Source organism: Apteryx mantelli, chromosome 15, assembly GCF_036417845.1.
Source record: "Apteryx mantelli isolate bAptMan1 chromosome 15, bAptMan1.hap1, whole genome shotgun sequence".
Classification (NCBI taxonomy): Eukaryota; Metazoa; Chordata; class Aves; order Apterygiformes; family Apterygidae; genus Apteryx; species Apteryx mantelli.
Genome location: NC_089992.1, coordinates 4,763,510 through 4,777,387, shown reverse-complemented (window position 1 = coordinate 4,777,387; position 13,878 = coordinate 4,763,510). Strand labels below are relative to the sequence as shown.

The 13,878-nt window shown below is 38.2% G+C and overlaps 1 protein-coding gene across 5 annotated transcripts in view; it reads left to right on the top strand.

Annotated features, from left to right (window-relative positions):
• Positions 1-13,878, top strand: part of MEF2A (myocyte enhancer factor 2A) — a 93,264-nt gene that overhangs the window by 77,125 nt on the left and 2,261 nt on the right. For all 5 annotated transcript variants that reach the window (XM_067305911.1, XM_067305914.1, XM_067305913.1 and 2 more), the window contains 2 exons: positions 3,526-3,716; positions 9,085-9,211. In XM_067305911.1, coding sequence (XP_067162012.1) covers positions 3,526-3,716; positions 9,085-9,211 — 318 coding nt within the window. The remainder of the gene's footprint in view (positions 1-3,525; positions 3,717-9,084; positions 9,212-13,878) is intronic.

The following is a 13,878-nucleotide window of genomic DNA, read 5'->3' as shown; positions in this document are numbered from 1 at the left end:
CTGTAATCATTATCTGTTTCTGGCTCATGACCTTACTCTAAGAAATACTGTGCTTTTAGTTGTCCTTTCAGTCTTTACTTGTAACTTGATTTTCTTATTAGATGTTTAACAGCAAAAAATACTTCAAATTTCATATAAAAATGAATATTGTACAGTCTTTTTGTAGCCCTAGCATATGAGTAATAGATGTAGGTACCTCAGTGTTTGTTATAAAGAACAAGCACAGAGCATCTATCAAAGGGCTGCTGTTTTGTTAAATTAACACCCCTAGTATTGCACATCTATGACACTTTTGTTTTTCTCATCCTAACACACTTTCTAAACACTCATATTTTCTTCTAAAAAAATGCTCAGGCCTTTTGACAGAGCAAATGCTTTGACTCTGCCTGCGCTGCTGCTGAATGATACTGTGCAGAGAAGGCAATGGCAAGAAGTTTGTTGTTTTTGACAGCACCATTAAGAGCATGAAATGTTTCTGAAGGACTGGCAGAGCCTCGTAATAAGGGCTGCAGGAAATGACTGTATTGGGTGTGGAAGCAAGACACTATCCAGATTTAACACATGAGCTACCAAAATGCTTGAAAACAGAGGGCAGGAAATGGCATCATAGGATAGATGAAAATACTGCACAGGAGTCCATTGTTTATAAAAAGTGTTATTGTTCTGAAGTTTCAAAACCCACAGCATTGCCATATCTATAAGGTAATGTTGACGGCCTAGTGAGTAATAAAATGTATTTATTATTCAAGCAGAGACTGTATTTTTTAATAACAAGGTCTTTAAATTACACTAGTAATTTTGATAAAAGAAATATTCTGTGACAGTTTTTTAGGATATAGTTGCATCAAATTTATGCTATTTTCAAATAATTTTTACTCCCTCACATATGTTCCCAGATCCACTTAATTTGTACTCTCTCATATTCATTGTGTGAGATTTGTCTTGTAATCTGATGCTGCATAGACTGTGTGTAGCTGATGTGTATGCAGCCTGGCTCTGGCTCTATTTTAAAACATTAACGTTGTAATTACTCTCTCTACATATTTCATTTTACATGCTGTTTTTTGCTTTCTTATGTCCTAACCAAATAAAGCAACCCGGACACCTGCAGTAGTAATTCACAGATCAACTCAGTCTGTGTGGATTCAGCTTGTTGTTTTGTTTTCCTGGAGCTCGTGCAAATCGCAACACAACAAATAACAGTTGACAAAAAGTTACCAGGTTTCTCCAAGCAAGCGAGAGTCTATGCAGCTCTAGCCTGTATTCTCAACTCTAAGCAACTTTTCCAGCCACTTTAACTAAATTTAATCACCAACCTTAAGGCATCCCAATAAATCCTGCTGTTCCTTGCTAAAGAATGTTAAAATGAAATATGTTTTTGCAGTGGCTCTTAATACAGAGGGAAGAATACTGACATAAAAAACTTTTAGTTCTCTCTGCTGTCATTGTATCCTTACTTTCCCGCATGATCTTTGAGGAAAAACAGTAGAATTCTCACACAAAAAGGATTCCCATACCTCTTGTACAAAGGCTTCAGGAAAATACTAACTTGGAAAAAACTCCTCCCTCGGCCTTGAAAAACACAAGCGATGTATCAGATCCTCCAAGTATGGTCAGGCTTTGGCAGCGTAGGAAATCCACAAACAAAGTAAAGCCAGAACTTGCAGTGCTGACCTTAAACTTGTGAATTTACTGCTCGTCCGTATGTGAATGAGGATACTGTGGTTGCTACTTTCAGATTAGCAAGTTCCACCCACATTCAGTTTTTTTTCTTTAAAAATATTTAGCTATAATTTAATTTGTTGTTTTAAGAATTTAACTATGGAAAAAAACAGAGGATTGACGTTAAGAATTATAACGCAGTCCGTGCTTTGATCGGAGGATATTCTACAAGACCTTTATAAAACAGAAATTAAATTAAGACACAGGATTCCATTTATGATGGGGAGGGAGAAGATGACAATGGCGGTTGGCAGCTCCCCCACCGTGTAACCAGGGTCAGTGCTAGTAGAGGATGCTTCCTCCTTAACATCCTTGTGAGTTTGCAGGTTCTCAACATTTGGTAGCCAAGTACCTCATCAGTACCAGTCACCTTTATCAAGTGTTGTACTGTCCTACTGATACATTTTATTGTCCCTCATTCTTGATGAGCTTTTAAAGGTGTTAGAAATTTTGGTAGAGATGCTAGAATGTGACACTGACAACTTTCTTATTTTAATTGCCTTTAAATTAACATGTACTTAATGTGATAAAATTGGATTGGGCACAGGGGCCTATTCAAATTAGAATAATGGTACAACATTCATGCCAGTATGGCGCTACAGGCTATTAGAAGAGAATTTCACACAGAGCGAACTTTGTGCAATAGGCTTGCCCCTGAGTTATGACTGTAAAGGCCACTTTCAGACCTGGAATGTTAGTCTAAACATAATCTCATTATAAATTGTACTTATTTATACACACATATACACAGGTTCTGTAGTGTGAACCATAGTTTGCCTCTCCCTGTTGTAAAATTCCCTCATTTACAACTTTTTTTTTTTTTTTTTTTTAATTTGCAGCTGAATAAGGTGTGTGTATTTTGGGAATTGTTGCTGTAAATCTGATAAAATTGTTGGAATGTAGCTTTCGAAAAGATTGTCTGAAAGGATGTTTTAATTAACACGATAGGTGCCTGTGTGACTTGCTACAGGGAAACAGAATACTAAAGCACAAAATTGCTTTAGTGTGCCGTTACTTTTTTCTGACCTATTTTAAGTGTGATCTAAGGCCTGTATCTTGAGCATAGTATGCTTTGGAGAGCTCGGTGCTAACAGTCAGCACCTGGAGGCTTTGGCTTGTCTAATTCTCCCTTGATGAGTATCAGGAGTAAGGGAGAGAAGGACCTGTGTAAAGTGAATGGATGGACATAGCTGACATGTATGTCTGTGCCCAGATCTTGGAATGAATGTTAAGAAAATGGATTTGTTCTCCTCATCCTTGCTAAATATAATAACCAGACAGTGTATATTTTTGAGACTGAAATTAATGTTGTTAGAGGATAGATCCTGGAATCTTGCAGATGCTTGAAGAAGCCTTTTTAGAAATGAAGGCTGTAGGGGCTGTTTTTTATTCACACAGGCAACTATGCACTGTAATTCACGTTCTCTGTGGGATTGGGGGGTGAAATAGGGTGCACGTTTTCTTGCCAGCTCCGCCTAGAACAACTTCAAAGGGCAAAATAATAAAAGCAGATGATCTTAGAAGTACTTCTTTGACAATATGTCTTTTGGAGCGTTTAGTCTGCCACAATATGCCCTTGATGTGATACTGCCTTACTATATACTATACTTACCTATGCTACCATACTGATCTTTTGGTCAAAGTGTTTCTTGTTTGTTTGATTATTCTGTGCTGCTCCTATTGTGAAAAGTTTGCTATTGAAAATTTTATGAAAGTAATATTATGCCATTTGTACATCTGCACTAAAATTTTGTATTACTACTTCTCTTCAGTCTTAAGGTGCATTTGTTTTTCCCGTTTCAGGAAACGGTTTTGTGAACTCTCGAGCTTCACCGAGTCTACTTGGAACTACTGGTGGTGGGAATGGCTTAGGCAAAGTCATGCCTACAAAGTCTCCGCCTCCACCTGGAGGAGGTAATCTTGGAATGAACAATCGCAAACCAGACCTCCGTGTTGTCATCCCACCCTCCAGCAAGGGCATGATGCCACCATTGGTAAGTTAAAACATTTGTTCTATAGTTGGCTTTAGGTTTAGGGTAAAAATGAAATGTTCTGTTCCCATGCACAGGAACAAACTATCTCAAATACTTGCTATACATTATAGTAATAGAAAGGCCTTTGTATTCAGAAATTTTACTAATAAGAATCTAAGTTATAAATAAATACCTACCTTAGAGAAAGTACATTTTAAGATTTTTTTTTTTTATAAGTGTAAAATAGTCATCTGACCTAAATGTGGTTAGAGTGCGATCCTAGAGACATACATTTGAGCTTTGTTGTTTTGATTTGTCATCTCTGACTTGTTCATACTGAGAAGTCTGTTGGGTTGGGGAGGTGGGTATTTAAAAGGATTATGCATTATACTATGCAGAAATGGTTGATCTTACTGGTAACATGAACTGTATTAATGTGACCCAAAACACACTTGTATCTCTTTTTCCTAGGTTGTAATGTTTGTAGGGTGTGAAGTGTGGCTTTGTGGAAATTATGGTCTGAGAGGAATGCCTTGTTTGGCATAGTGTGCTGGAATGTGACCTCTCATGTCCTCTGGATGTCAGGTCTTCAATGAAGACGTAAAAGAGTAATGAGGATCAGTGTCAGTCCCTGAGACTAAATATTTGTTTACTTTTCAGTACTACTGTGCAGTTTGGCATGTTGGTAGTAATGTTTGTTCAGCCCAGGTTTAGCATAGCGCACGAGGTTCGTGTCGGGCATGAGGCAGCCGCAGCACAGAGGCCGGAACAGGTCCGTCAGGAAGAGTTACTCAGTTCTTCCTTTAATTTAGTTGGCCAAATCCTTTGGTCCTCGTCTTTCACTGTCATGTAGAAATTCTGAGCATCTGTGTGCTCGTTTCCTTTCTCTCTGTGTATGGAAGGATGAACCATAACCAAAAGGAGCAGGATGTAAACAATATAAGCACTCTCTGTACAGTCCTTTGTTTCCAAGATACCACGAGTGGTTACGTTCATTACTGATATTAATGTTAAATAATACAAAATCAGTCTGAGCAACGGAAGATATAATAAGGTTTGGCCTAAGACTTATTAAAGTTTTAGATTCTTTAGGAATATGTGAAAGTATAGAAGATAAAAGGAGATATACTGACTGATTTGTAAAGTGAAAATTATGCTTTTAAATTAATTAGAAATAGATACACGAAGAATTTTTGTAATACAGTAGTTCTAACATTATAGTATATAGTACATATTTATTGTTTCATTCTCAAGAATGACGTACAATTCAGTTTGTTTGTTGTCTGTCTTTCTTGAGGAAATTGAAAAGAGATTTCAGAGTAGAGGTGCCTGGATGGCATAATTATTATACATGAAAAATATTTTGTTACTGAGCTGGATGTTTACTGGATAAGTTCAGCCAGAAACTGATGTGTTCCCTATCTCCATATGATGTCAGTGTGTAGCCGTGTCCTTGTTTTTACTGGCTCTTTCTGCATTAATTTTGCCATGGTGTGTTTTTTCAGTAGAGTATTTCTTATTAATTGATCCAGATTACATAACGTATTATACTTGCTAATAGTGTTATTTACAGAATCAGGCGGCAAATTCACATTACTAATGAAAATACATAAAAATCCTGAAGCACAAACGTGACTTTTTCTTTCATTTTTGAAAGCAATGCTATTCTTAGTAACTGTGTTATCCCTCTTGTTTGCTGAGTACAGTCGGAGGAGGATGAATTGGAGTTGGTGAGTTTGGGCTCGTGTTTGATGAGAAAGAGCAAGATGCTGAAAACTTCTTTTACTACAGTTTTTTAACTGTAGTTTCATTACATATTTTATGTAATTCCAGTGTTCCCTTGGTAGCAGACAAAAATACATTTGTTTAATCAAAACCAAAACCCCACTGATTGAGGTTGACAACACATCCAAAGTCTAGCATTTTCTATTTGTAAACTTCTATTTTTTCCTGAAAAAAGCTTTTTGTTTTTCTTGGAGGGAACATTGGAAAAGAGCCTTACAGAGTAACTGTCCATGTGTATAGGATACTTACTGAGTTTTAATAAAATACAAATAACCAGTAGTGGACCCCTAAATTACTGAAATATTTTTAGAGGGTGGCTTCACTCATGAAGTTCTTCAGATTGTAACACAAGCCGTCTATTACTTCTCTTCCTTTCATGGAGATTACATCATTGCTGGTGAGGTCACCTTTTTCGAGTTTAGAGTTATTTCATCCTGCGTGACATTATCAAACCACAGGGGTGTTCCCTGTTTACCAAAAGAAAGAAAGAATTGCAAAAGAAGAATTCTACCTTTTTCCAGTGGAAAGATATTCTGGTTTTGACAGGAAACTCTTGGGATTTGTGTTTTTCTATTTTTTCCAAAAGGTTTTAACATTTGGCATTCTGTCTGGAAAATAACATAAGGCTAAAATAATTCATAACTTATTTTTAGAGCAGTTTGCAAAAAAAAAAAAAAAGCTGCTGTAGCACAAATCATGCAGAAGGTGCTGCATCAGAGAGAGATTGTAAAGCTACGCAGAGAATTCTGCAAATCGTATACCTTGACTTGTTTTTGAACATGGACCTGTTGCTAATACGAGGCTCTAGTTGCATGAAAGCATGGGAAATGTAGTGATTTAGATACATTTCTTAATGAATGCATGCTGTTGTTTGACTGTTTGTTTTTTTTTAACCTTAAACATGAGCAATGAATTTACAAAAGTAAATAAGGGGAATTGATTTTAAAAAGCCAGTATTGAAGTTTTTTGTAAATTTTATTGGAATGACTTGCTAATTGAGCAGAGATAAACAGCTGTGTCATGCATATTTTTCTCGCCTTTATTGAGGTGTCCGGCTTCCAGTACAAGAAGTAGAACTTTAAGTCAACGTAAAAAAAAATAATAATAATAATAAAAATACCATTGCATGCATCTCGGTAATCGGAATGATGTAAAATCATTTGAGTTGAGGTATTCCTAACTGCCAGGATTGCTACGCTCTTTGCAGTGTGAAATGGGGTGCCTTAACAAAGAGTGTTTGGCTTATGGATGCTATATGTACAGTGGGCCCTCTAGTGGCCGTAAGGATGGGCTCATCCGTTAGGAAACGGGCACACGGGAAGGGAAAGTAGTATCTTCCTCAAACAGCAGCTCCTAAACATAGTAAGTAAGTGTGAAGTACACCTGTAATGTTACCTCCCTTATCAGGCTAATTAATGCTAGGAAACAGTTCCAAATCATGTCTGTGAACATTAATTCTGTCTGGCTGGAACTAAAAATACTTAGAATATGTAAAGCAGAGGAGAGAGCAGAGTAGCAGAGCAGGGATCAGATTCTTCCCCTTACTGCTATCATTTGCACCAGTTAAAAAAAAACTGTGCAAGATGTCTTGAATCTTTCTGATTGACTGAATCTCCAAGTACAGTCAATGTTAGACGCATCGGAATATTTCTCGGTGGCTTTGTATGGCTGAGTGTTTAGGAGTTACATTCAGAAATAAATCATGTCAGAAAACCAGCTTTATTAGCCACTCCAAAACAAAAAAAAACCCAACAAATCCCACGGGGAAATCCTTTGGTCTGGATTGTTTCCCAGTATGCTCCTCTAACTTTTCCATTATACACTAATCCCAACTTTACAGGCTGCCATCCAAGAAGCCTTTGGAAAAAGGTCTATTTCTGACAGACGCAAAGATCTGCTTCAATAACATATCTTTACATCAAATAAACTTGGCCTAGCAGACATTTTCAGAAGTACCTGAGTGATTTAAAAGGATAAATTATATAGAAAATCAGTGAGACTTTCTCTTTGACTGTAGGGCTTTTGAAATGCAGGAACTGTGCAGCGGAGTAGGTACCTCTTTGCTGAAAAACACCAAAATGGTCTCCAGACTCTTGTTTATGAGACTCAGTGGTGAGCTTGCCACAGCATCCGGATAAAACGGCGATCAGAAGGTTGTAGCTGAGGGAGGAACAAGTCCAGGATTGATAGCCCTGAATTCATCTTCACAAGTTTTGGCTTAAATTGAGTAGAGCCATCTTTCTGTACCTGCTCTTTCCATTACTATTATAAAGGGAAACATGCATTTTTAATGTTGCTCACTCTTTCAAGATCAGAGTGGAGAAAAAAATAAAGTACTGGAGGTACTGAAATATTTGTATGTCTGTCCTAAATGAGAAAAGGTAATGAGGTTCCCTCATTCATTTAAAGTTAGGAAATTAAATTCTCCCAAAGAGCTGAAAAGCTGCTATTATAGCAAACATTTTTTTCAGAGATAGAGGGAAAGCTGCTTTAAAAAAACACATTTAAAATAGTTTGAAATTTAGCTCCCTTAATCTCAAATGTCTCTTTGAGAATGTAGAAATACAGAATACAGGGAAAGTAAAGTTAAGATTTCTGAGGGTAAAACTGTAAGCATGTCTTGTTTAAAAATAAAAATGCAGTGTCGCCTGCTCTTGTCACCATCTGGCAAGGCTAAATGCTGTTGAACTGCATATTTTGAAAAAAAGATTTAAAGTTGCCTTCATGAATAACAGTGCATTTTGTGGCAGAGTAGCTTTGCTGTCTGATGGTATTCACCACAATATTTAAGTAAAACCTTTAATATGCAATTTTCTAAACAGCAAATTTTGTTGAAGGGCTTAATTTGAGTGATATGTTTGCTACAGATGTTCATTCCAGTATATGGCATGTAAAGACTGTTATTAAAAAGCCAGTTCACGCCTACAGTTAGACAGAAGAGATCATCTGAGACGGTATAGTTTAGCTGTTTTTCCTGTCAAAAAGCACAGTTGCTCTGTGTGAACTGAAATGTCATGTGCTTTGAAACATATCTGCATTATAATAAGTACTTTCAGGTTCTCAGGAACCATGGGAACTGCGGAATTATCTTATCACCGAGGTCTTATCAACACAAAAATTTAAAAGATCTCTGTTTTTCTTTTAGTACAGGTGCAGTTAGCACAGTGCCAAAGCTGACAGCTAAAATCTTGCAAATCAGATAAGCAACTGGAAAATGGGAATCTAAGAGATTTCTAATAGAATTGCATCTCACCATGTGCCTTAAATCCCCTTTAAAAATGAGACTTAAAACATTTAAATCACTTAAGAACTTCTGAAAATTGTAGGGTTGTCCTGTAACTCAAATTAACACTGAAATCTGCGTGCAGGGGAGGGCGACCAGTGAATATTGATTCATTTTCCATTTCAGTTTGCCAAGATCAATTTGGTTTAGCGTTTGAAATGTTTTGTAGAAGAAAAGCCATCCAGACAAAAAGGATATGTGCTTAAATAGAAATAAGGCAAAGAAATGCATATTTAATTGAATATTATTTTTATAATAACACATAATTTTCCATTGTTCTAACTGATATCACAGGACATTGTTATTTTTAATCATTTACAGAATACCCAAAGGATAAGTAGTTCTCAGTCTACACAGCCTCTTGCTACCCCTGTGGTGTCTGTGACAACTCCAAGCTTGCCTCCGCAGGGACTGGTGTATTCGGCCATGCCTACTGCCTACAACACTGGTAAGCATTGTTTTTCATAAGTGGCTCAATTTGTCAGATGTACAAAGCTTTTGTGATTCATGAGCCCATAAAATTTGCATTTCTGTGACACTTCACTTTATTTTCCTATTCAGTTCAGATGAAGGCTCTTATTCATCAAAAATGAGCTTTTAGCATGTAAAATGTGTAAATGTTGAGACTTGCATCAGGAAGAAGCTTTCAGTCATTTAGGTTGCGCGCAGCTGAATACAGAAGAGGAGATGCAATGAAATGCATTGCGTATAGCAGTAGTATCCAAGCTCTCCGTCTGAGAACTGAAATATTTCAGGTTGAAGCAATAGTTGGTATTTCAGCCAACTTCAGTGTTGTTCTGCTCAAGTCCAACAGCACAAAGGAAGCAGATTCTTTTTTGGGGATTTTCAGTTTACAAAAAAGCCCAGATGTACAAAATCGACATAGTGCTCCTCCTCTTCAGTAGTTTTAGCTAGAGTGAGATGGGGAGTTGCCGGAGGACATGGCCAGCATGTGACCTTTGGAGGTCCATCTGTTACCTGTTGGGTCTTAAAGCTGCTTTCTATCCAAGTTGGGTATGATGCAAAGAATTTGATAATGTAACTGGTAATTAGTTTGTCCTTTTGTTGGAAAGTAGTTCAGGATGTGGTGGTGCTTTATTTCTGTAACAGTAAACTTTGACTTCAGTCTCAAAAGTTCTGTTTTTGTTACAGACCCTGTGTAGAATCGGTAAAGGAATTTTTGTAACCGTTTCCTTGAAGGACTGCAACCTTAGAGCCACGATGGCCTCAGGTTGATTACTGTGATCTATGATGCACAGTTTAATTTTCAAATGCATCTTCAGAGAAATTACGTTGCAGATGAGTTTGAATAAATTTTGTAAGTCAGAGGCATTAGTTAAAAACCTAAAGGACAATAGAGGAAGTAATTCCCTCATTCACCAGTCTTTTTAGGTGAAGTCTAACTTAGACATTCAAACTAAAGTGCTGTAATTTCTTAAACAAGAATTTTTGAACTGGGGAGCATTGCTTTGGCAATATTAGTATTTAAATGTTGTTTGGTAGGTTTTCAGATTTAAAAAAAAAAAGAATTGCTTCTCTCTTTGCAATGATAGCTCTTAGCAACTGAGCTGCGCTAGGGAACTTCTATTTATAGCTGCTCAACTTCGGCTCTCAGGCTTGACAGAAGAGCCTGGAGCATTCTCCTCCTCTTCCCATGAGCCTGGGGCGAGCCACATCTCCAGCAGAGGAAATTCCCTGGTAGCTTTTCTTCCCTAGCCCCATATCATCGTTGATGGCTGTAGGAAGGTAGCTGGCAGGCAGGAGACGTTCAGGAACCAGTGAGGGACGTGCCAGGAAGAAATTGAGCTCTTTTCCTTATGGAGCCCCAGAAATGCCAAAGAAACAGCAATGCATTATCATCTTGCAAAGTTCAGTGACCCTTCCCTATGCTTTAGGTGGGGTTTTGATGGAATCTGTTTGGAAAGGCTTCTCGGGCAAACCTCCCGAGGTTTACCAAACTTGTGTGGGCCACTCTGAACTTCCCTCGTGAGATTTGAACGTTACTGGGTGTCTGTCATCTCTAAACTTTGGCAATTTGGTAGAATCCTATTGCTGACCTCCACGTAGTCCCGTTGTTCCTCCCAAATCTAAAGTTAATTTTACTATTTACATTATGATATGCTCTGATTAGCATTAACATCCAGTCATGCTAAATACTCTGCAAACGAAAGGGTAAATATTTCTTTGATGGCATAGTCTTAGGCAATGAAAATTCTTAATGGAGCCTTTTCCAGCATTGAGTATATGAACACTGTTTGTGAGCCCAGGGACTTGAAGCATTTTTAATGCACGCTGAGCTTTGTGAAACTGAGCAACAGAAAAAATAAGGCATGAAACATTTTAAAATAAAAATTAAGCATTGTTTAAACAAAGCAATGTCCTTTTTGAGTGGGCAGCGGTGAACTTATCTTGTTTTATGAGCTGTCAAGTGTTCCTGTGGGTAGTGAAATCTTAGACTTAGCAGTTGGCAGCTGAGATCTTTCTTTTTCTTGACAGAAGGATGGTGAAAAAACCCCCGAGGGCCCAGTAAGAAACATTAAAAGAAGGATAGCATCGGGTTATTGAGTGTGTGTGTGATCGTTCATTTAGCACCTTTGCTGGTCTCGTATCAATGACCTAATGGTCTTATCCTTGTGCAGAGGTCAGGACATGCCCAAAAATCTTTGAGGTTTGTAGAAAATGGCTAGAACTTGAGTGAGAACTTCAGTGTGTTTTACAGTTTTGTTTGCTTCTTTCCAAGAAAGGAAGCCATCAAGAATCTGTAATTTTGACAGATGGAGAAGATAAATTATGCCATCCACTTAAAATCATTTTCACCCCCAAAAGACTAGATTGTATATACATTTTGGTCCATTTCATAGCTTTGAAACTCTTTACTTTATGACTTCATACAGTTATTGGTGTATATTTGTGGCCATCTTCCTCCTAAACAAATTCAGATCGTTTTGGTTTGTCTTTCTTCCCTTACCTCCAACTCTATTAATGTGCTCATTAACTGATATTTAGTCCCTTTTAACAATTTTGTGCATTGGTTTGGCCTCAGAAACGCTGCCCCAAACAGTGCTTGGCGTGCCTGAGGTCTGCATTTTGAGAGGGACTGTTTAGTCATCAGTAATAGTAAATATTTATACTGCGGTAGTACCCAACTAAATTGTTAAACATTTATGCAAATAATCACTGCCCTGAGGGGGGTTAAAGTCTAAAGATGTGAATGAAGGAGAAGGCAGGGTTGCAATAGCAGTGTAATGAGCAGAGTGAAGAATTGTGCTTGGTGGCTTGTTTCAGACTGTGAGCTTAACCGTGAGTTTGCTGAATATAAAGCTCTGTTTCATTTTGATTCTTACTTCAAAGATTGTTTATTGCATCTAATGGCTGTTTAAAGTAAACAAATGGTCTTCTGAGCCGGGACCTGAACTCAGGTTGTTTTCCCTGTCGCCTAACAAATCCCTTCATTCTCTGGTGCAGTGTGACGTTGACCCATGCAGCAGTGTTGTGTCCCCCTCATCTGGAACAACCTGGTGGCTAAAACAGGCTTTGGGGATGGAATGAAAGGGGCTGTAGCCTGAATCTCGGGAAGCAGCAAAAAGAACTGAAGCTGGGATCCTGCACTACGGACCTGTTCTGTTATCACTAGGATATGATTTTACAAGGCAGCACATCTCCTTTGGGTAGCGCCGTATTTTGTGAAAAACTTTGAGCCTTTAGGGTTTGTTTCTATTGGACTGAGCCTTTCAGGGGACTTGCGCAAAGAAATTTTGTTGAAACCAGACAGACTGTCATCTAAGTACTGTCAGGGAAGTCATCCCTTACATAACAACTTCAGTCTTGCAGTTCAAGGACTAAGATAAAACTTAGATACCTAACTTGTTTTTGGGGGGGGTTGGTTAGGTTTTTTCAGGGATGTAAAGGGTAGATCTAACCCTTAGATTCTTGGTTAAAATGTTGGCTATCAGCCTTGCGTGAAGATGCTAGTCTGTATCACTTGTTTTGCTGGAGAAGTATTCTCCCTGCAGGTTGCTGGAGGAAGGGCCGGAGGAAGCTGAGGTATTTGTTCTAGCACTTTCTAGACATGTTTTTAAGTATTCAAAAGAGCAGAGATCAGTTAAATAGTAACTTATACTTCAGCAGAGCAAAACATATGTAACCATCACCTAAATTATATTAGTGGTTTTACGCCGGTTGCTTTGCAAAGACATAAATTTCAAAGGCGTCTCATTGCTTGTTGAGGTCACAGCGGCAGCAGTGGTTTCCATCACGTCGAAGGCACTCTCTCGTCAGGGTGGCTTTTTCATGCTGCACCTAGCCACTCGCATGGAAACTGGTATCCTGCTTTTACTGCCAGCGGATATACCATCATTTAGGGGAAGGATAATGCAGCTCGCTGATTGTGCAATGGCATATGTAATGTTAGGAAAAGTATCTCTTCTAACCTCTGCCATCAGCCCCTTTCTACCTAAAGCACCAAAAGTGAATTGTCCATTCCCATAAAAGCTGTAATTGCAAAGAAACAATAAATACATGGAACCTAACTCCTGCAAACGTTTGCCTCAACACGGAAATCCCATTGGCACAGAACAGCACATCCATCTCGGGCATTTACCTTTGCTCTCCTTGCAGCCTGTCACAGCTCTGGTTGCTCTGCATGTTACTGAGTGCAAGTGTATCCTAGTGATCGGAGGGCTGAATTTATAGAAAAGAAGAATGAAGCTTTTTTTTTTTTCTTTTTAAAAGGAAAAAAAGTTGGGGATTTCTTTTGTTTTGCAAAAGGGCTTTGGATTGATCAGCTTGGGAAAAATTCCTTCTGTATCCATGCAGAAATGCTTAGTGAGATTTTTTTTCAGAGTTTCAATAAAAATGGCATCAACTGGGAAGGAATATAAATAAATAAAAAGGCAGCTTACGTAGCTTCACCTGCTGGGGGATTCTCTGGGGCTCCCAAGGTCTTCATGAAGACCCTTGCAGTGGGCTTGCCTTTCTCCACAGGCCATGAAAGGGAGCCTGAAAGTTGTCCACAGGAGACAAGCTGATGGAGGAGAATGGGGAAGCTCTTCTAGAAAATTTATCTCAAGAGAAACAATCTTTCTTTAATAATAATGGTTTTGTCATGTTAGGACA